The 20,198-nt window shown below is 44.2% G+C and overlaps 1 protein-coding gene across 11 annotated transcripts in view; it reads right to left on the bottom strand.

Annotated features, from left to right (window-relative positions):
* Nucleotides 1-19,469, bottom strand: part of dnm1a (dynamin 1a) — a 49,664-nt gene extending 30,195 nt beyond the window's left edge. For 3 of the 11 annotated variants that reach the window (XM_076758643.1, XM_076758646.1, XM_076758653.1), the window contains exons 1-10: nt 19,034-19,460; nt 10,149-10,222; nt 8,546-8,695; nt 8,155-8,358; nt 7,744-7,842; nt 6,567-6,727; nt 6,343-6,485; nt 6,126-6,261; nt 3,911-3,978; nt 2,289-2,427 (exon numbers count right to left, since the gene is read on the bottom strand). In XM_076758643.1, the coding sequence (XP_076614758.1) occupies nt 2,289-2,427; nt 3,911-3,978; nt 6,126-6,261; nt 6,343-6,485; nt 6,567-6,727; nt 7,744-7,842; nt 8,155-8,358; nt 8,546-8,695; nt 10,149-10,222; nt 19,034-19,194 (1,335 nt within the window). In that variant the 5' untranslated portion in view covers nt 19,195-19,460. Of the gene's footprint in view, nt 1-5; nt 145-2,288; nt 2,428-3,910; nt 3,979-6,125; nt 6,262-6,342; nt 6,486-6,566; nt 6,728-7,743; nt 7,843-8,154; nt 8,359-8,545; nt 8,696-10,148; nt 10,223-19,033 lie in introns of all 11 variants that reach the window. The other 8 variants (XM_076758650.1, XM_076758654.1, XM_076758645.1 and 5 more) reach the window with 5 other exon arrangements.
* Nucleotides 19,470-20,198: the final 729 nt, after the last annotated feature.

Here is a 20,198-nt window from a genome sequence, read left to right as displayed (position 1 = left end):
TTTACCTTGTGACTACACTTTTGTATGGTGAAGGTGAGTTCGCTCACTACCATATCTACACACTTCAGTGTGGGCTCCTTCAGCTTTTGGATCTGCTTTTTCACTATGGCCTCAAAGGCCAGGTCAGGGGTGAACAGCCCCGTCCTGTAGGGATAAGCAGGTGGCACGGGAGAGAGGAGTAATAAAAATGTAAAAAAAAAAAAAAAAAAAGGAAGAAAGAAAGAAGGAGGACAGAGAGGAGAAGTGAGAGCACCAAATGAAGACGTAAAGGAACAGACAGAGAAAAGTGAGAAAGTGGGGACGTGAGGCAAACAAAAACAAAAGGAGTGAAAACAGATGGCGAGGGAAAAGGACAATACACAGACGAGGAAGGTAAAAATTGCAGATGGAACAACAGAAACAGATTGAAGATAAAAAAAAAAAAGAGGAGAGGTGTGGAGGTTGAGGGGGGATAAACAGCACAGAAGGAAGAAAATGAGAGTGAGACATTTGGTTTCCCCTGAAGCCATTCTGAAACAGGACAGTGCTGGAGTCTCTCTCTATCGACAAAGAGCAGCAAAGAACAGAGAGACAGAACGGAGACAAAAGACGAGAGAAAGAGGAAGAAATAAAGAGAGATCCCAGCATGTAGAGCTCCACCAGCCAAAAACTCCAAGCGACGCATCGCGAGACCGCAGCTGTGCACCCCGTTCAGCCCAAACCCCCTGATCCCTCCTGGCGTTGACCCCTTCTCCACCCATCCCTCCTCCTCCTCCTCCTCCTCCTCTGACTTCCAGAGAGAGCATAATCATAACATTTACTATCCCAAGGCCTCCAGGTTGTTGCAGTCCAACCGCTGCTCAAATTGTTTGGTCACAGTGGATCAATTTGGATACAGACTTCTGATCTTTCTTTTGACCGCACTCACAAGCCTCTGTAGCTGAGCCCCCGAGGACACTTGAAGAGCAGTTAAACATAATCATCATGGCTCCTGTCTGCTGCAGGTGCACAGCTTCAGTCTCGCACACAAGGAAGTCTGGACGCTGAGGTCATCCAATATGGCTGCCAGGTATTTTAAATGACAAATGATTCTCTGACATGTGTAAGCAAACAGAGGAGGAGAGAGTATCTTACTCAAAGTTCTTGAGAGGAAACTAAGACTTGAGGTAAGAAATACTCAAGTGAACGTACAAAACCAACTCCAAAACCATCAGAAGTGATGATAATCTTCCCTTTATAACGAACTTTGCCTCAGAGACTGCTCCAAGACGGACAAGAGGTTCAGAGAAATCTTAAAACTGTGTCCCAGTTCCACCAAATACCAACTCTCAGCTGTGCTCACGACATATCAAAACTTACATACGCAAACAAGGTAAAAACTTGTGCAAATAAGATCATATCTTGTGTGAACAAGATGCACGAATTAAGAAGATCATATAATATCCTGTGCAACTAAGATACAGGTAATAATAAGATGATCACAGGATGATATCGAGTGCAAATGAGGTCGTAACTGCAAAAAAGATAATTACTTGGTCTGGACGGGATATGTGTTATAATAAGATAACAAGATAACATCTTGTGTCAGCTATATAACTTGTGTCAACAAGATCATATCTTGTACAAATAGGAGAAAACGTTTCCGAACAAGATACATATAAGAATGAGATGAGGTCTTGTGCAAACTAGACTGTAATTTGTGCAAACAAGATAATATCTTGCGCAAAGAGGAAAATAAGATAAAGAACATCTTTCGGGGTTTTGGTCACTGCAAAGAGAGAGATTCAAAAGTGCTGTATAAGCTGTTTGTACCCACATATTGCTTAATTTCCTGAGTACAAAACAGTAAAAAACACTAGCTTCTTGTTTACTGACTGCAAAAACAGTGTACAGTGACTGTTAGTGTAATGTAAAACACATACTGTTTGTACATGGTGTAGAATTTGGATCCAGCACAAACAGTCGTCTCAAATGTGCTTATAGTAAGTCAATATATAATTTAACTTTAAAATGAAAGGAAAGAAGAACGCGAGCGTGAAAACGATACTCAGCTCAAGCAAAAGAAAGCTACTTTCCAACTGAATCTTTTACAGGCAACAATATTTTGATGACAGCTCAGCCTCCACACTGGTTTTCTTCTGCACAGCTTGTCCAGCCCGCTCCAGGTGTCCCCTCGCTGTCCAGAAAACAGCGAGGGCTGGAGAGAGCCAGGTGACTACAGTTAAAGGGAGTGAACAGCAGAGGGACTTTGCAGATGAGGGTTGAAAATAAAACAAAGTGCTCGCCACCGTTTACTTGTATTTTTTTACCTTCTTGGTACACTGCCTAACCGTATTGACTAGCTCAGAAATGACCATGTCCACACATTTGGTGCAAGGCTCTTTAATCTTCCCAATCTGCCTTTTCACAATGGTCTCAAAGGCCATGTCCGGGGTGAAGAGGCCAGTTCTGCCCGGCAGAGAGAGAACCAGCCACAGGGCCAAAAAAAAGAGAAGGATGGAGGAGAGAAAGACAGAAGGAGGGAGGAGGGTTGGGTAAAAGAGAAGAGTGTTAATTGTGAAGAATTGCCCTCCATTTCTGAGCTTTCCCCAAACATAAAGAGACACAAGTTAGACAGAGAGAGGGGAAAAGAGTGGTGCTATAAAACAGTTAGAAAGCAGCATTTTCAAGGAAATGTTAAGTAATGTGAATTCATTTCAAGCAATCAGTGAATTAATATTTATCTAGCTACAACCTACAGTAGTAACGTCTTAGCATGCATGGCACTACACCGGGGCTATGGGGGGCTATGGCCAAGTCACAAACCTGCGTAGCCTCAGTTAAGCCCCCTCATGCATGTTAATCACTCACCTGACTTACGGGGACAAATCCCCATAATGCACATCATTCAATTTCAGGGTGAAGACTTGGGTTATGGTTAGAGTAAGGCACCCAGAAATGAATGCACGTCTATGTAATGTTCCCAAAAGCGATGGAAACACGACTGTGTGTGCATGTGTGTGTGTGCGCGCAGTCGTCTGATTATGCACATGGAATAAATACACTTCTTTTTGTTGTCACATTACGGTTGTATTGTGTTGTTACTGTTATTGTGGCTGCATGGCCGTTGCACATGAAATACGTTATCATCATTACCATGTGGTCACTTGTTGAATTTTGTTGAATTTGTAACGGCTAAATTCGATCAAGAACTGCATTTATATTGAATGTGATGTCTGGCGGAGGTGTTTTCACTGCAAAAAAAAAGAACTTCCTTGTACAATAACTCTGAAGTCATGAAAACTGACTACTTTCTAAGTCCGCCACGTATTGGTTAAGCTCCCCCCGAGCACCGGGAGAGGAAAAAATCCTGGCGCCGGCCATGCATTTTAGCAATCAGCTCTGATACTGAGAAACCAGCGAGATTCTGTCCATCATGGAAATACATTAAATACCATTTCTTTGTACATCCCACACATAGCTGTTACCCCGAGGCAGCCCATAAATCCCACATCTCCTGCCTCTCGCCATATCCTGTTTTTATCTGACTTGGACAGACCAAATGCTATTTTAAAGACATTTTGGATGTTTTTTTTGGCCTCATTAGATGATACAGTACATGATGCAGGAGTTCGCCAACCAGACAAACGAGTGACAAGCATGCCACACACCAGTATTTCTGGAAAAATTAACTAAAGAACACATAAAAAAGCCACAAAAACAAGTATTGTACAACTAGTAGTCACCCGTCTGATCCCACGCCTTCTCTGTCTAAGTGTGCTGATGCCATTAATATTCTACAGAGCACTCAATCTAGTATAAAGGTCTTGGCGAGTAGTCAGATGCAGCCTGGTCTGCAGAGGTGACTGAGGTGGGGAGAGACAGAGAGAGGGAGGTGAAGTAAGGAGGGAGGGAAGCAGGGATGGAGGGGTGAGTTGGAGGGCGGACGTGCCTGATTCCGTGAATGTTCTTGATGGCGTAGCTGATCTCCTTGCGGAGTTCTTTCTCATCAAACTCCATCTGCAAAAGAAAAGCAGAGACGACAGGAAGGATTAAGTATAAACACTCGCAGATTCTACTTTTCTCTCTCTTTTGTTCCTCCTTTCTTGATTTTCTCTGCTGAATTAAACCATGTCAGCTGTTAAAAAACCTTAAGATGGTGTTTTTTAGAACACACGTCTCAACGTACATGTCCTCGGTCAAATCGTTAATGCCAGCATGATCCACATTTTGCATACATTATTTGTTGTTTAGACCAGAATTTCCCAATGTGGAGGTGAGGATTTCCAGGTCGATAACAACATAATCTGAAGGACTGTGAGACTATTTAAGGAAATCTGACCACTTAACTCGCTGTCTAGTCTCTATGCTAAGCTAAGCTAACTGCCTCCTTGACCCAGCAACGTCGTCATGATTTTCAGCAAGAAAGCAAATAAGCGTCTTTCTTAAAATGATATTAACTTTTATTTTAAGAGGTCAGAAGCTACAAATGTTGGAGGTTAGCACAAAATATTTTTCACTGTTTCCTAAATGTCTCTGCTGCTTTCGTTTTGCAACCCTTAAACAGACTTTTCCCCGACAGGTTTGACTCATACATCCTGCTTGACATCCTGGAAGTGGGTTATATAAGCTGATCTACTATATTCCTGCACAATCTGTTTTTAATTTAAAGAACCTCACTTTTATTTACTGCAATGAATCATTCTTTCCCTCTTTCCTCGGCAAGGTTTCTTCAAAGCATGTATTATAAACTCGGAGAACATTTTTTTTCTGTGTTATCGCTCAAACTTCTGGTTAGGAAGCAACCTGCTCTGTCCTCTCAGCGGGAAACCGACATTTTTGTAAGGCCTCAGTCACAGACTGTAAGTTTTATGTCCTCAGAGGGAGGGCAAGAGAGGACGGAGGAGAGGGATGAAGGAAGGGAAGGGCCGAGAGAGAAAGTGAAAAAACATGTAAATGTGCGGGTGAGGTAAAAGGCTTAGAGAGACAGCGTTTGGGGGAGGTGGATGACGGGAGGACGTGCTCGGGGTAAAGACGGTGAGCAGAGAGGATGTGGGGGAGGGATCAAATGTGGATGATATGATGACAGAGTGAGAGGAACAGAAGGAAGACGGTGAGGTGGGGGAAGTGAGAGGAGAGAATGGGAGAGAATGGGCCGCTCAACTGAGAGGGAACATTTGGGTGAGAAAAACCCAGAGTCGGACTCCTGAGAGAGACCTTCTGTCCCTCTGAGGCTGGGAAACCATCCCCAGCAGGAGGAGACATCATGATATTTAGAGACACAGAGAGATGTTTGTCATAAAGATATGCTTTCATGTAGCCAGTGGTGCAAGAAGTACTCACATCCTTTACAGTGGAAATACCACAGTCTAAAAAATACTCCATTACAAGTGAAAGTAGAGTTCAATTATACGTGTAAGAATATTTTAATGTTGTAGTTCATCAATGACCATCATCAGAAGTATAAAGCAGCATTAAATGGAGATACTCAAGTTGTGCAAGTACATCAGAAATGTACTGAAGTGCAGTACTTTGCGGAAAATGTACTTTGCTACATTTCACCGCTGCATGTGGGACATTTTTCTTAATTATTTCTATAAACTCCAACATGAAAACTTTTACTTATTTCTTTTCCCGATTTTCAAGCATTTCCCATTTTATTTAACCCTCTGCATGAGACAGTTTCACACACTCACTCAAGTCTAATAAATGATCCAAAGACTTTGGGATCTTCAGAATCTCTTGTACATAATAAAGAAAGAAATTTACCCTGCAACAATCACTTATTTTTTGTTATTCCTAAAAGTAATTTCCGTCTTCACTTTGGCCTGTGTCTTCAAAGTGGAAAAGAAGTTACATATGACTGATAGTCAGGTTGGGCTTTATCATAACTAAAGTTTAGTTGTTTATTTAGTGTCTCTTTATTTAAATCTGGACATTTCCAATGTGTGCATTAGTTGATATCATAAAAACAGTCATCCATTAATATATTAAGTTTTAAATTAGATTACGCTATCTTATATTCTTTCAGCCAAGAGAAGACTCCATTTAAAATACTGATAAAGCTACGAAGACTCTCACTTTATCACAAAGAGAAATTTAAGCTTGGGCCCCCCTCCCCGCCCTGATGATTTTTATACAGTCTCTAAATAAAACAACACACACACCTTGACCAGTTCAAAGGGGAAGCGCTCGTGGAAGATACGATTGATCCTGGCGCCACCTGACAACTCAGCCGTGTCAATCTGGTCCCCAGAGCCCTCTATACACTTGTCGAAGTCCACAGAGAACTGCTGCACCATCCTGCAGGGAGGCAGAGAGATGTCAGCGAATCTTTTAGTCTGCATCTCGCTCATCTGTTTCCCCTCCACTGTTTCTACTCACTGGAGAAGAGCCTTGGTCTTGCGAGACGGATCGTCGGGTCTGAAGTTCTTGTACTCCTCCACCTCCTTCTCTATGGAGAGAAGCTGGCTCTGCAGCTTGGCCCGCAGGCCCGGCAGGGTGTCCCGGATGTGGTTGGTCAGTTGCTGTGCGGGTCAGAGGTCAGAGTTACATCCTGGAATTAGACCTGCAGGACCCACGAGTGGACGTGCCACACTTTGACTCACCTGATTGAGGATTTTCTGGAGGTAGGGGGTGCCCATACGGTCGGCCAAGTGTCTATATGCAGGGTGGGAGAGGAAGAACTTCCTCTCAGCAGCCATAGCAGCATTGATGTCCTTCTTGCCATCTATGTCCTTCTGGCTCCTGTTCACCACACCGATATAACCTGGATACAACGGACATTTACGATGCAGTCTGAAAACGCTGTGAGATTTGCGGAAAACCAGATCCAACTCTTTTTATCACTCTCTGGAATTTGTGAGAGCAGACTGGAACAGATTCAGCACTTGCGGCCTGACTGGTAATTTGAATGGAAGATAATACAGTCTTGCATTGGAGCAATCTGGGATTGTGCTGGGCTCTTATTTTCTACACATGAGCCACGTTTGAACAGCCAAACCCAAAACGAACAGGCCCTCCGGGACCAAACCGCTTAGAACTGTGTTTAATAATGTTTAGCTGAGGAAAACCACATTTTAGGAGACACTGGGGTTAAAGAAAAGAATATAGACGAAGGATGAATAGAGGAGAGGAAGGAAGGAAGGAGGAATTACGTGAATCCAAGTTTTTAAGACAGAAAGAGAAAAAGAAAAGCAAGCAGGAGAGTTCAGGTCACGCGGATCCCATTTCACCTCCAGTTAAGTTTTCTCATGCATCACTCGGCTAAAGGCTGTTTCATGCTCTATAACTAATGCAACTGTGAGCCAGCAGCCTTGTAAATGTGAGCATCCACAGCATTTGACAGAGAGGGAGAGGGGGAGCGACGGGGAGAAAAAGAAGGGGAGGGAAAAACATAGAAAAAACAAAGGACATGGAAAATATTCAAAAGCACATGCCTGGGTTCTAACCAAGTGCAAATGGAAAAGAAAATCACCACATCAGCACATTGCAATAAAGGGCAGCTCACAAGATACATGTGAGCTCTTTTCCAAGACAGTGTTTTTCTCTCTGTCCCCTTCCCTGCTTCTCCTTTCTGGTTCCTGTCTGTCTTTCTTACTCAGAGCTGTTTTATTACACCCTCCTCCTCCCCTCCATCCATCCATCCATCCCTTTTCTGTTTTTTCAGCGGTTGGTAGCGTTGACCATCTTTGCGTACAGCTGCCTTTTTACCACAAGAGGGAAACAGTGTGTCACTGCAGGGGCCCTGCAGTTAGTAGTGCTCGTGTGAGTGTGTGTGCTCACCCCTCCGGAGTGGAAGCAGTTTATTCTCCAGGATGTCCTTCGCATCTGTCCCCTCGTCCATCAGGTCCAGCTTGGTGATCACACCAATGGTCCTCATACCTACACACACACAGACGCACACAGAGCACAGTGATTCCTGAAAAATGGAACTGAAAGCTAAATTGTAAATAACTTCTCATGCTGTAAATACATGATGCACACATGTGAGGCGAAGTTCTTAAAGGTACATCACAGTAAAAGGAGCAAAGAAACATTAAAAGTGCTTTATTGGGACAAAACAAAGACAAATTTCACAGTGTCATGGCACAGAAAGACAGTACACTCAATATATTTAGTTACTTTTCTCCCCTGGTTTCTGTATGTGTGCATGTGAATGTGTGTGTGAGTGTGTGTGTGTGTGCGTACGCTCACCCTGAGGGTCGACCTCTTTGGCAATCTTTAAAGCGTCAGAGTTGGCCAGATCAGAGTTGGCCGGGGAGACGGCCAGCATCAGGCAGTTCTCCTTGGTGACAAACTGCATCAGCATATCTCGAATCTGGGCCTCGATGTCTGCAGGTTGGTCTCCCACGGGCACCTTGGTCATCCCCGGCAGATCCACCAGGGTCAGGTTGAGCACTGTGATAAGCAAAGGGAGCAGGAGAGCTAAGAGACAGCTAAGCGAGCTAAGAGAGCTTCTTCAGATGTATTGTTGCCAAAGAAAAGCTTTGTGGTAGATGATTTATTGATGTCAGACATGCAATGATTTAACCCTATATTCAGACTACTGTGAAACAGCATGCAAGTCACCACAAAACCGCCTCACCATGAGGAGAGTAGACACGCAGGTTGATGGGCACAGGGGAGATGCCCTTGTTGGCCCCAGTGATGCGATCAGTCTCGGCCTCGATCTCCTGTCGGACCTCGTCGAAATCGATGAACTTCTTGCCCTTACAGTGGAGAAACTCTGCATATTCTGAAAGAGACGGTGAAAAGAGACAGATTTAATTTTAATTTAATTTAGTTTACCAGGAATATTCTGAGTGAGATTCAAAAACTCTTTTGCAAGGCAGCCCTGGCCAAGACAGCAGCATTAAAGAAGCATTAACAGACTTTAAACAAACGGCAAATTACAGTACCTGAAACGCTGAAGTAGCAATGTTCAGCAACAGGACATGTGCATCCAGTGGTCAAATAGACCTGAATCCTGTTTTTGTAATCATACATGCTTAGACAATGCTGTAGTTTAAGGTGGCTCGGTAGCTCACACCATGTGGACGGTGCAAAAACTTTAAAACTCTTTCACCAAAGACCCCGCAAGCTTGAGGAATGACTCACATAATTTGTCTGCGTGACCGAAGGTGCAGCTGCTGATAGTTTTAGGAGTCAGTAGAGAACATAAATAAGGTCATGTGATATGGCTTTATGAAGAAAAATGTACCAATGCTCCGTTCTGTGGTTGCATAAGGAAGACAAACCAGCTTTCTCAGACAAACTGCCATGATGTGTGCGGAAAAACCGAACCACAGACAAATCGCAACGCAGGACACTGAGTCACTGAGACCATTTTCGAAGAAGAATTTGCATGCATATATAGAATATCACCATAATCAACTGCTGATAGAAGCATCGCCCGAATTAATTTTTTCCTTCCAGCAAAAGGGGAAAAAATAGAATTAATGAGATTAACGAAAGGGAAATTTTAGAAGAATGGAAAGAGATCAGAGGAAGTGCAAAAGAGGAAAAGAGAGCAGCAAAGGAGCAAAAGTCACGAAGAAAACAAGCAGCAGATGGGCTCTAAGGATTTTAAAGTGCCTTCACTGCCTCTGTGAAAACCTCTGCCATCAGGTAATCCAGCAGGTGTGACTGTGAATCAAAATGAAATTAGGTTTAGTTAATGTCTGATTCATCGTGAGTAAGCTGCGCTTGCTAGCAGCAGCCTAATGAAGTGTGACCATGGTCACATGCGGATGTTGTCATCATCTCGAGGTCTGTAGAGATGAACGGAGAGGAAAGGACGTTTTCCCTCGAGGAGTGTGGAAGAGGAGTTTTTAGTCTCCAGAGGGAGGAGGTAAAAAGCTGCGTCCATGTCTTAGCAGCTGTCCCCCTTTAGGACGAATCAAAGGAAATTATTTAAAGGAATGATGCCATTCACATCTTCAAGTAAAACAGTGGGAGCGGAGGGGGGGGGTCGATGTTGAAATCAGTGCTGAACTGCTCTGAGATGCAGTTCATTTAACGGCCACTAGAGGCTGGCATCAACCAAACCCAGCAGGGGAGAGAAGTGAAGAAACTCCTCTCTTAAAATACATTTTTCCAAACTACAGGCTTTGAAATTGCTCTCACTATCAACTCATGGACAGCATATGCAGGTCAACCACAGATAATGAGAGGAACCTCCATGGATGTTGATGTTCAGATGTCCTTACCTGTGGGACAGTTCATCAGCTGCAGAACCAAAGGACGACGAGTCACGATGCCAGAACCGCGGGGAAGGAAATCCCTGCAGCAGAGCAGACAGACAGACAGCGAGGAAGATGGTCATTTAGAGAAAATCTGTTCAGAAAGAGCTGTCAGTCTCTAAAATCCTGCATAACGACACCGCAAAAACAAACTCATTCAAGAAATCAGAAACTCAAACCATATGAACAACATGAATCACCACATGACAAAAAGACAAAAACAACATGAATCACTGGTCATGAATCAGCAATCTGAGGCTTTGGGAGGACTGGGGTAAAGAAAAGCATTATTCCCTCTGGACATCAGAGAAAAGTACAGACAACATGTACAAGTGCAAAAGTGTGTGTGTGTGTGTGTGTGTGTGTGTGTGTGTGTGTGTGTGTGTGTGTTTGCTGAATGCTGAATCACAACTAATCCTCACACAACAGCTGCGGTCCCACGAGGCTGAATATCCATTTGATTTACTGCAGCACTTTGGCTACAGGATCCATCATTGTGGGAAAGAAAAAAGAATTATGGAAACAAAGAAGAAGTTTTCTGAAATTTTCTGAAACGCCATAAACGGATGAACACTGTGGATTTTCTAAGTGAAAATAGTGACACCACAGTGTAGAAACACTCTGTCAAAGCCACCGTCCCGGTGTGTGTGAGGTGTGTTTGTGAACGCACGGGAGCATGCGTCCACACAGACGACCGCCTGCCAACATGTTCTTTTATGCACAACACACTGTTTTCTTTGGGGGGGAGTTCAGCTGCTTATGCAACACCAGCGTCAACTCGCCACTGGCACTGTGCGCTCCTCAACCAGCTGACTGGACAGTTATCATTCAGTGGTGCATGGTGTGTGTGTGTGTGCGTGTTTATAAGAATAACAAGGCGCTGTTGGAGATGCATGCTGTTGTTTTCAGTTTGGTAGCTTGTCTTGTTCTTGGTTGGGAAAAAAAAAATCTGTTTTCAATGATACAGTAAAGTGTCATCTAAAGGCTGAAAAATGGATTCAAATCATGCAGCACTTCAGTACAATCAGCTGAACGACATGAATAAGAAATAGATGAGGCCTCTGTCTGAACCCGAAGCGAAGCCTGCGGCCGTTTGGATGCACGAGTCGTGAGCTGAGAGTTGATCAGAGCTGAAGTGCTTTTCAGCCATGAAACTGCAAATTCAGCAATTAGATGTTCAACATGTGGACCGTGTTTAACTGCGTCTCTATAAGCTCATTTTATTTCTTCAGTCTTTCTGTCTAAGGGGAAGGTCTGGGAGTCACATCAGGTACGCTCTGCTCCAGCTTTAAAGGAACAATTCAACATTTTTTGGGAAATATTTGCTTTCTCGCCTCGAGTTGGACGAGAGGATCGATGTTATTCTCCCGTCTGCATGCCACACTACTTCAGGAAGTCTTTGCTAGTTGCCTGGCAACAGGTCCAGTCAAGAAATACTCACACACCACCATAACTTGTTTTTACACTTGACTGTTTGCATGGATGGTGAGCTTCAGGTGCTGTCAGGTGGATTATTTTACCGCTGGACAGAGGCAGGCTAGCTGTTTCCCCCTGTTTCCAGTCTTCATGCTAAGCTAAACTAACAGTAGCTGGCAGTAGTCTTTTATTTATGGTCAGACATGAGAGCTGTATTGGTCTTTTCTGAAATATTCTTTAAGTTTAATCAAAAGCTAAAACTTCATATCTGCAGGTTCATGTTTAAAGCATCAAATATTTGGGCATGAGGTACCTTCTGTTGTACAGTCCCAGTACACCACATCTCTATGAGCCTTAACATTGGTATTAACATATAAACATCTTTCAATAAGACCCAGAGCTAACCTAAACTAGCACGTAATCTTAGAATATCAGTCGTGATCAAATCGAGAAATCAACTCATGAATCTGCAGGTTGCTGAGGTCTGTCCCTTCACGCACGAGGGACAAAATGACAAACAAGCTTTAACGGTGTGATTGTTGAAACAGGCCTGAAAGGACACCACAGCTCATGTTTGCTCATCGTCCACACATGCTACTCTGCATACAGCACCAATAGGAGCACAGCATCATTCCTGAGTATTGTTTCAGTGTTTGCTGTTCGACTGCAGCCTTTTACAACAAAGGAAACCCTGCTCTCTGAGAGCCGTCCATCTGCCGGCCTACCTGCCAGCCAGCGTGTACTCCTTGGACGCCTTTTGGAGATGACAGATGGCTTTAACTGCAGGTCTTCCTCTCACTCTGCCCCCCCCCCCCCAACTGCCACTACCAGGTTCCTCCAAAGGAGAGAAGCCACATACAGAATCAGCCTTTCACACACAAACGCACACGTAAGGCTGTCATGTTTGACCACAGGGAGGAAGACGTGGCTCAAGTGTGACTCTGCTCTCTCTGTCTCTTCGTTCACTCATCATTTACTTAATCCTGCTGAGAGGGTGAGAGTCCCGGCACCCACACCGTCCCGTGTTTTCATCCCCTCTTACACTCATATGACTGCCAAAGCACTGAGACAGTTGCCAGCACAGCAGAGACACAGTTTCAGTCTGCAGCTTCAGTTTCTCTATTGAGTTTCTGAGATGTAGTGGATGTACAGTGATACCCAAGAAGAACCACAAGCAATCGATAATCAGAGGTGTGTGTGTGTGTGTGTGTGTGTGTGGGTGGGTCAGGGGAGGTCACACACACACACACTGAGCGTCACTGTTGGAGAGTGACAGCTGAGTCAGATTCATCTATTTGATTCATTTCTCTCTCTTTGTCTTTCAAACAACATGATTTTACAGAATAAACTCTCATCCGCTGAATCATTCATTCACTCTCTGGCTGCAGTGCACACACACACACACACACACACACACACACACACACACACACACACACACACACGTCCAGTGGCCGCCAGCTGCTGTGGAGTAGTGAGTCATTGCGTCTTTGTTACAGACTGTACACATTCAAGGGTGTACAAACAATACACGCCAATGCAAGGACACACACACACACACACACACACACACACACACACAGACGAACTATTCACAAGTAGACTTCACAGGACTTTCATCAGTACAAAAGCTTCACATATAAAACATTTTAGAGCTTATTTATAAGCTTTGTGCTCTTTGTGAGAAAAATAATTTGTTTTTCAAATTACTGTAGAACTGCTGAACAATGACCTGCAATATTTCTATAGTCGAATTTTAAATGAATGTATTGTATCACGTCTATTCTTGTTGTGTTTTTTGGTTGGGACTGCTTTAAAAGAAAAACAGTGGGATGTAAACTGTTGAAAGTCTCATTGAAAACAGAATTTAAAGTGTGTTTTCATGTGGAAATCTCTTCTCTCAGTGGCTGTTCGTTACTGTACAGGTGTGCATACATGCTTCCTCTAAGACACTGCAGTAACTCAACCCGCTGCTCTGTTGGTCTCCATGTGCGTCACATCACTTCCGATTCCCACACGGCGTCAGACACTGAGCCTCATCTAATCCCGCTCTAATGCCTGCAGCAGTAACAGCCCTGACAGCCGTAAACCAGCACAACCAGGCAATTTCCCAGCGCAGCAGTGTTTGGGTCTCACAAAGACGAGGCCGCTTTTTGGTGATGAGTTTTGCACACACGTTTTGCCGTCAGCCACGGGGGTCGATGGAGCCAATGAAACGGCCTCTTGCTGGATGGTGGACTTCCAGATTAGATCAGAGCCAATGGGAGAGTGTACTGCAGGTAAACTGTGGTCCAAACAGAGATTAGCGGTAATCCTCTGCAGCAGTGTCAGGACAAATGGTCCTCTCTCCTCCTCAGGCTCTCACTGACTGCTCTCTCACCCTGAGTCCATCCGTACTGGTTAAATAGTTGACATCGCTCTTTGAGGCAGATTTCATTATTAAAGAGCGGTTACTTCAATAGTTTCCTGGTAATTTCCTGAGAAGTCTCCTGGAAAGAACTTTGTGATTTGGTACAAACTAGAGCTGAAACAATGAATCAATTCATTCATTAGTCGATCGACAAACAATTATTTGTAGCTGTTTTCAGTTTGTTTATTTGTGTCTACCTCCTTCCAGCTTCTCAGTTGTGAGAATCCACCATTTTAATTTGACTTACGTGCTCTTAAACTGAATTTTTTTTGGACATTTTATAGACTAAAAAAATGCAACAATCAATGGAGAAAATAATCAACAAATCGATCACGAAAACAATTGCTGGCTGCAGCCACAGGACTAATCACAGGAAAAATAAACACGATGTTCGGAGACCATTTACAGTCATTTACTTGTTTATGACTAATTTATTTATTTGAAGGAAAGACGCAGGAAAATAAAATATTACCACAATAGACTGATTTCACCAGATACTTTAAAAGAAAAAAAACCTTCAGAAACCTAATTACGCTCAACAATGGAAGCAGGAAATCAGCATTTAAATTGTATGCTCAGTGATTTTTCTAATCGTAGCATCATCCTGTCATTAAAGGACTCTTCCTCTCTGTGTTTCTATTGCACTCCCTCCTGCACGGGTTTCCATTTGAAAAGAATAAAGGCTTTAACGGAGCGCCTCTCTGTCCTTGTCTTTCACACGAGTGAAGCTGCCGCTGCTCGTCATAATGCCTTCAGCCTTCTCTGTGTTATGTAATACGCGATGAAACCAGCTATATATCATCAAATTAATCTCTGTGTGGGGGCTGGAACAGTGATGGCAGCAGGCAGAGAAAAAAAACGTCTGTGTGGTAGTTTTATGTTCCTGCGTTGAGCCCGAGCCAGCACCTTTCACTGATAACAAAGTGCTTCAGTCGGCTGAGCTGCACACCGGAGCAGCAGCCTCCTGGGTTCAAGAACACCCCAGGAAAACCTCACACAGTGTGGAGCAGTTTGGGCTAATTTCTCCCCTTGTGTGCTACCATCAGACAGAGAATTGACCCTACATCCCTGAAAATAAGACGCCTCACTGGGGAGGGAACTGGACAACCATGAATTACTTTGCTATTAAGAGTCACAGCAACAAAAAGCTGGAATACATTTAACACATTCCTGAAGCGGAGGCAGCCTTTAATCTATGACGGTGATATGAGTATTATACATGAAAGGCTGTTCTCACCGGAAAGCGATCATCAGTTATGTGTTGTGTTTTAGGAAGAAGCAGCTGTGGTGCTGATTTAGTTTCAGCTGTTTTTAACAGAGCTGTCCGTGGTGCTGAAAGTGGGTCCTGGACAAAGAGCTTTCAGAAACATCGTCCAGACTACCTGCGCTGCGTGCTGTGGTAAGCACTGCGGATGATCAGCACGCTGCATGATAAGTCAAGCAAACTGAAGCCATTCTTTACTGAAACTCATCAACTCACACTGAATTCCTGAGTGGTTTCCTCCTTTTTTTTCCCTTTTAATCTGATGCATCAACTTCTTTTTTTTTTGCCTCCTTTTCAGATAAAATGTCCCAATGACTTTCGTCAAATGACAGCACGCAACCAAACATCCCCACCTCCACCGGAACGACACACACAAGCAGGTTTCACCCAGCTGGTGCTGCATGTGTGGGGCACTGGAGACCAGTAAGGTAAAGCTCCCTGCTTTGTCTTTGCTAATTAGACTCTTGGGAGACTGAAATACAGGCTGGGAGACAGATGCAGGGAGGAAACACGGGTTGTTCTCAGATTCAGATTTGTGAGATGTCTTTTTCACTGTCAAATCACACACAGACCGATGGGACATGACCAGAAGATGCAGGGCTAACGTAGAGTGATATCATCCAGACACAGTTAGTTGGTTAATAGAGAAACTGTTTGCAGCTTTGGATGGTTTCGAATGTTCTGAAGAGATCACATTGGGCATTTTGTTTACTAATTGAAAAAGAAAAGGAAAAAGAGTCCTCAAATGCAGCCAAATACGTCTCAGCTTGAATCTTTTATAATATTACCTTCAGTGGTTCCCTGTAATTCTCTTCTACCTTTGCTGCCTTTGCTTTGGAGTTGAGTGCTTTTATATTTGACGGCAGCAAAGCACCTTTGAGCAGAACTGAAACTGAATGAGGCAGAGAGGCCTGGGAACGGTGGGTCGAACTGAGGTGGCAAACGGAGAAGTGAGCAATGGAAAGGAGGGAGACGTCAGTGGACTCTCCACAAGGACAAACTCTGAAAGCAGGATCAGAGAACACTGAAGGACAGATGATAAAGGGGAATAGATAAACTTGATTAGCGTCCTCAGATGTTCTCTCGTGACATTAGAGCCGCATGTCTCCACAGTCCTCGTCCCTGAGTCACACCTGCCAGGCATGCATCAAAAATCTAATCCACCTGCGACGAAAGGGGTGATGGTGAACAATCAGTGTCTAACTGTACTGTAAAGTTCACTCCTGCAGTCACTAATTATTCTGCATCAACTCCAGTCAACACATCATAATATGGTTCTGTTTTGATGATTATTACAAATCTCAAGAGAGAACACCCTCTTTCCTGCTTTAAACAGCTAATATGCCTTGAGAAATAATTGATGTAAATGTCTCTCTGCTATTTATAAGTCCCCTATACTTTGGTATTGATTGTCTGTGCTAACCGTAAGCATCAACAGCCAACAGAGGAAGAGCAAAGTCAGGTCCAGAGCTGTGTGAGCAAAATAATCACTCCTGCGTTACTGCCAAAATCTGCAAAAAGGATTCAAATACAGGTGCATTTGTGAATAAGAGGAAGAAAAGGTGAAGAAAAGAAGTGCTGTAGCGTGTAAACACACAGCACTGCTGTAAGTGTGTGTTGGTTCAGGCAGATAACACAAGCACAATGGGGCCACAGGGGGGCCAGAGGACTGGAGGAGCAGGAGGACTCGAGCGACATCACTGCAGCTGTACTAGGAGAGTGCATACATTGACACACACACACACACACACACACACATACACACACACACACACACACAAACGCTGCATGACAGGGTGCCACTCTGCAATCTGTTGACTGTCTGGAGACGTCAGAGGCTGCAGCTCTTGCCGACACGTGCTTCCTGACACACAGAGGTTGGCTTCATTGTGAGCTTACATTTGATTTCCTTCCTCGTCTACCTCCCGTCGTGATCATCTAAACCGCCGGTCCCTCGGGGGAGACGGCGTAATTAGGCGCAAGCTGTTTCTATGACAACCGCGGGGTGACTACAGCAAAGGCCGGCCCTCATAATGAGTGTTAAGAGATTGTTTTAATGGCAGTAATTACTCAACAAAAAGGGAAAAAAAAGCCTGTGACAAAACATGCTGTCAAAACACTGTTTTTAGGGAGTCGTGTTACTAAGTTACAGCCTTTGCAATGCCTGCTGAGTTGCCTCGAGTGATGTCACTTGAGGCATCAGTTGGAGCTGAAAACTACTAAGTTTGAAAAAAGAAAAATATCCAGGTAATTGGACAGAAGAGAGGTGACCACACCTCTGAAGCCCGCTCCTTGAGGCTACGTTAGCCACTACTAGCATAACACAACCGAATCTCCAACTGAGCTGTCACCGGTTTGAGTTGCATTGTGGGTAGTGTAGAGAACTTAAACCCTAAATGACACTTTGGCTGCATCATTCACCACTTTACTAAAAAACCTGATATACCTTCCACAAGCAGCACCATGTGTGGATTGCCCCAACGTGTAAACAGTCGGCGTGCCTCACCTACTGCCTGTTAAGACGGGGATTTGCACTCTGGCCATGTGGTGAACTATTTGACTCTCCTGCCAAACAGATGTAAGGAGCTCGAAAGTGTCAGGAAAAAGAGATAACAATGGTAGATGTGTTCACGTGTAATTAGATCTACCACACAGCGATGAATCAATTTCAGATCTCCAGTCGGTTACGGCCCAGATGGATCCCTCTGTCGTGGAATACCCAGGCTTTGTTCAGAGTTGGGGTGAGCTGGCTTTGAGCCACACAATCTGACCTTGCTGAGGCGGAAAAGACTGCTGAATCACACACTCTGTCTCTCAAGTCTACAAAACCACAAAAAATCCCAGATCAGGTGAAATACAAGCAAGCAGGGCCGACCAACAGTTAGCGAGTGACACCCATGCTGTCGCCTGCATGCAGTAAGCTTCACTTACTACAGCATAAGCACTGGCAGACAGATGGATGAGCTGAGCTGGAAGGGCTCAAAGCTCAGGTGGACTCCCTCTCCCCCACTCTCTCTCCCTCTCTCTGCAAGGTCATACTGCAGCATAACAGATCAGATTTGTTCCCCTTGTATCATCATCAGCTCTGGCAGAAATAAAACTGTGCATGTTAGCAAGACTGAAACCTCACTACAGGCACGCAGCAAGCAACACTGCACACCCTTTGCCTGGTCAGGATTAAACAGCCTGAGGACAACAAAATGGTACCACTGCCACAAGAACAACAACAACAACACATCCACCAAGCTGCCTGGAACTGTATCTGCTGGACTGGAAGCCAGCATCCACACTGACCCTGCCTCTGTGTCAGATGTCATAGGATTCACAGTGATAAATATTCAATTTTGTTTCCCTTTGGCACCCAGAATTAAGGACTTTAGAAACTTACTGAACCTCCTTTAAAGCACTCCCTAATTAGAGGTGGTTTATCCTATGAAATACCTGGATATTTAACAGGAATTTGTGGTTCAGTGAATGCACCATGCAGCAGTTGACAGATAAACTTCACTGGGGATTTATAAAGGCCTAACAAAATAATCTCCTCGCCTTGAAGCCGTGTCCGTGGGAGAAGAGAGGGGGATGAAAACTGGTGAAACGATTTGGACCGTTCAGGGACTCCCAGAAGGTCTCAGTGAAGCCTGTGTGGTGGCTTTAAACCTGCATGAGAAGGGGGATGGGGACTGGGCTGTGGAAAGTGTAAAATGGATATGATGTGATGCACCGGGCCGCGCCGACACACTGCAGCCTGGAAAAGCTACTTACTTCCCGACGAAGTTCTCCAGCACCGAGCTCTTCCCCGCGCTCTGTCCGCCCACCACGGCGATCTGCGGCAGGTCCAGGTTCGCGTTTTGCCCGATGGCGGAGAAGGCATCCTGCATGCGGTTCACCAGAGGAATCAGATCCTCCATTCCCCGGTTCCCCATCTTTGCGATGCACTGGGCAGTCTGTCTTCCTTGTCAGCGCAGGGAGGGATGTATTTCTCGTTTGTTTCTCCTCGCCACCCTCGCGTTTAGAGGGCGTTTTGGACTGCGCGCACACACCGGCTCACTTTTCGGTTTGCTCCCTCATTGAGTGCGTCTCCTCGGTGTGTCAGACCTCTTCAGTGGCTCCACAGCCGAGCGTGTACGGTTCTCTCCAACAAGCACCGCAGGAGGGGGAGGATGAGGATGATCTCTTGTATTTCCTCAGGAGGGATCCCTGCAGTTCACCACACACACCGCTGGGTGGCGACACTAGTGCGCTTTCACTGTGTTGACTGTCAAAATTGAGCTGTTTGTGATCCACGGATGTCTTGTTTTTCTAGTATAATCTTGTTTGAGTGCATTTAGAAAAGTGTGTGAAGGAAATTTTGCATCCAGTTTTTAAATGTAAGGCCAAAAACACATAATTTTGTGTGATGTACAGATCTGTCCATGGTGCTGAATCTGTTTGCACCATGGACAAAGGCCAGGGGGCACTCTGCAACCTTTGGTGTATTTGTAAATATGTTTTTATCCACTGAGTGACATTTGCTGAAAGATACTGGATAAATCTGTCAATAAATTTGATTTGTGTGACTTCTAATTCAGGTCAGCTTCCAGTTGTCCAACACTTCTGTCCTCAACAGCTTACCACTAAAAGATCAACATAAATTTAAATACAACATACATTGAAAATACATATAGTAATGGTGTTTGGTGCAGGTGCAACATGTACAATGGATAAACTATAAAATAGTAATATATTGACACATAATATGTAAATGAAATATATAACATATGCTGCATATGATGTACAAATGTGCAATGAAGTCGCATTGTTATGTTTGAATTTCTATTTGAGTATCTAATATTCACTGTAGGTTAGTGTTACAATGACTTAAACTTATTAATTATTCATACTTACTGGTGTTACATGTCTAGAATGCAACCGTTTGAGAACGAAACAC

This window comes from Chaetodon auriga, chromosome 19, assembly GCF_051107435.1.
Source record: "Chaetodon auriga isolate fChaAug3 chromosome 19, fChaAug3.hap1, whole genome shotgun sequence".
Taxonomy (NCBI): domain Eukaryota; kingdom Metazoa; phylum Chordata; class Actinopteri; order Chaetodontiformes; family Chaetodontidae; genus Chaetodon; species Chaetodon auriga.
This window is presented reverse-complemented; position numbering and strand designations above follow the sequence as displayed.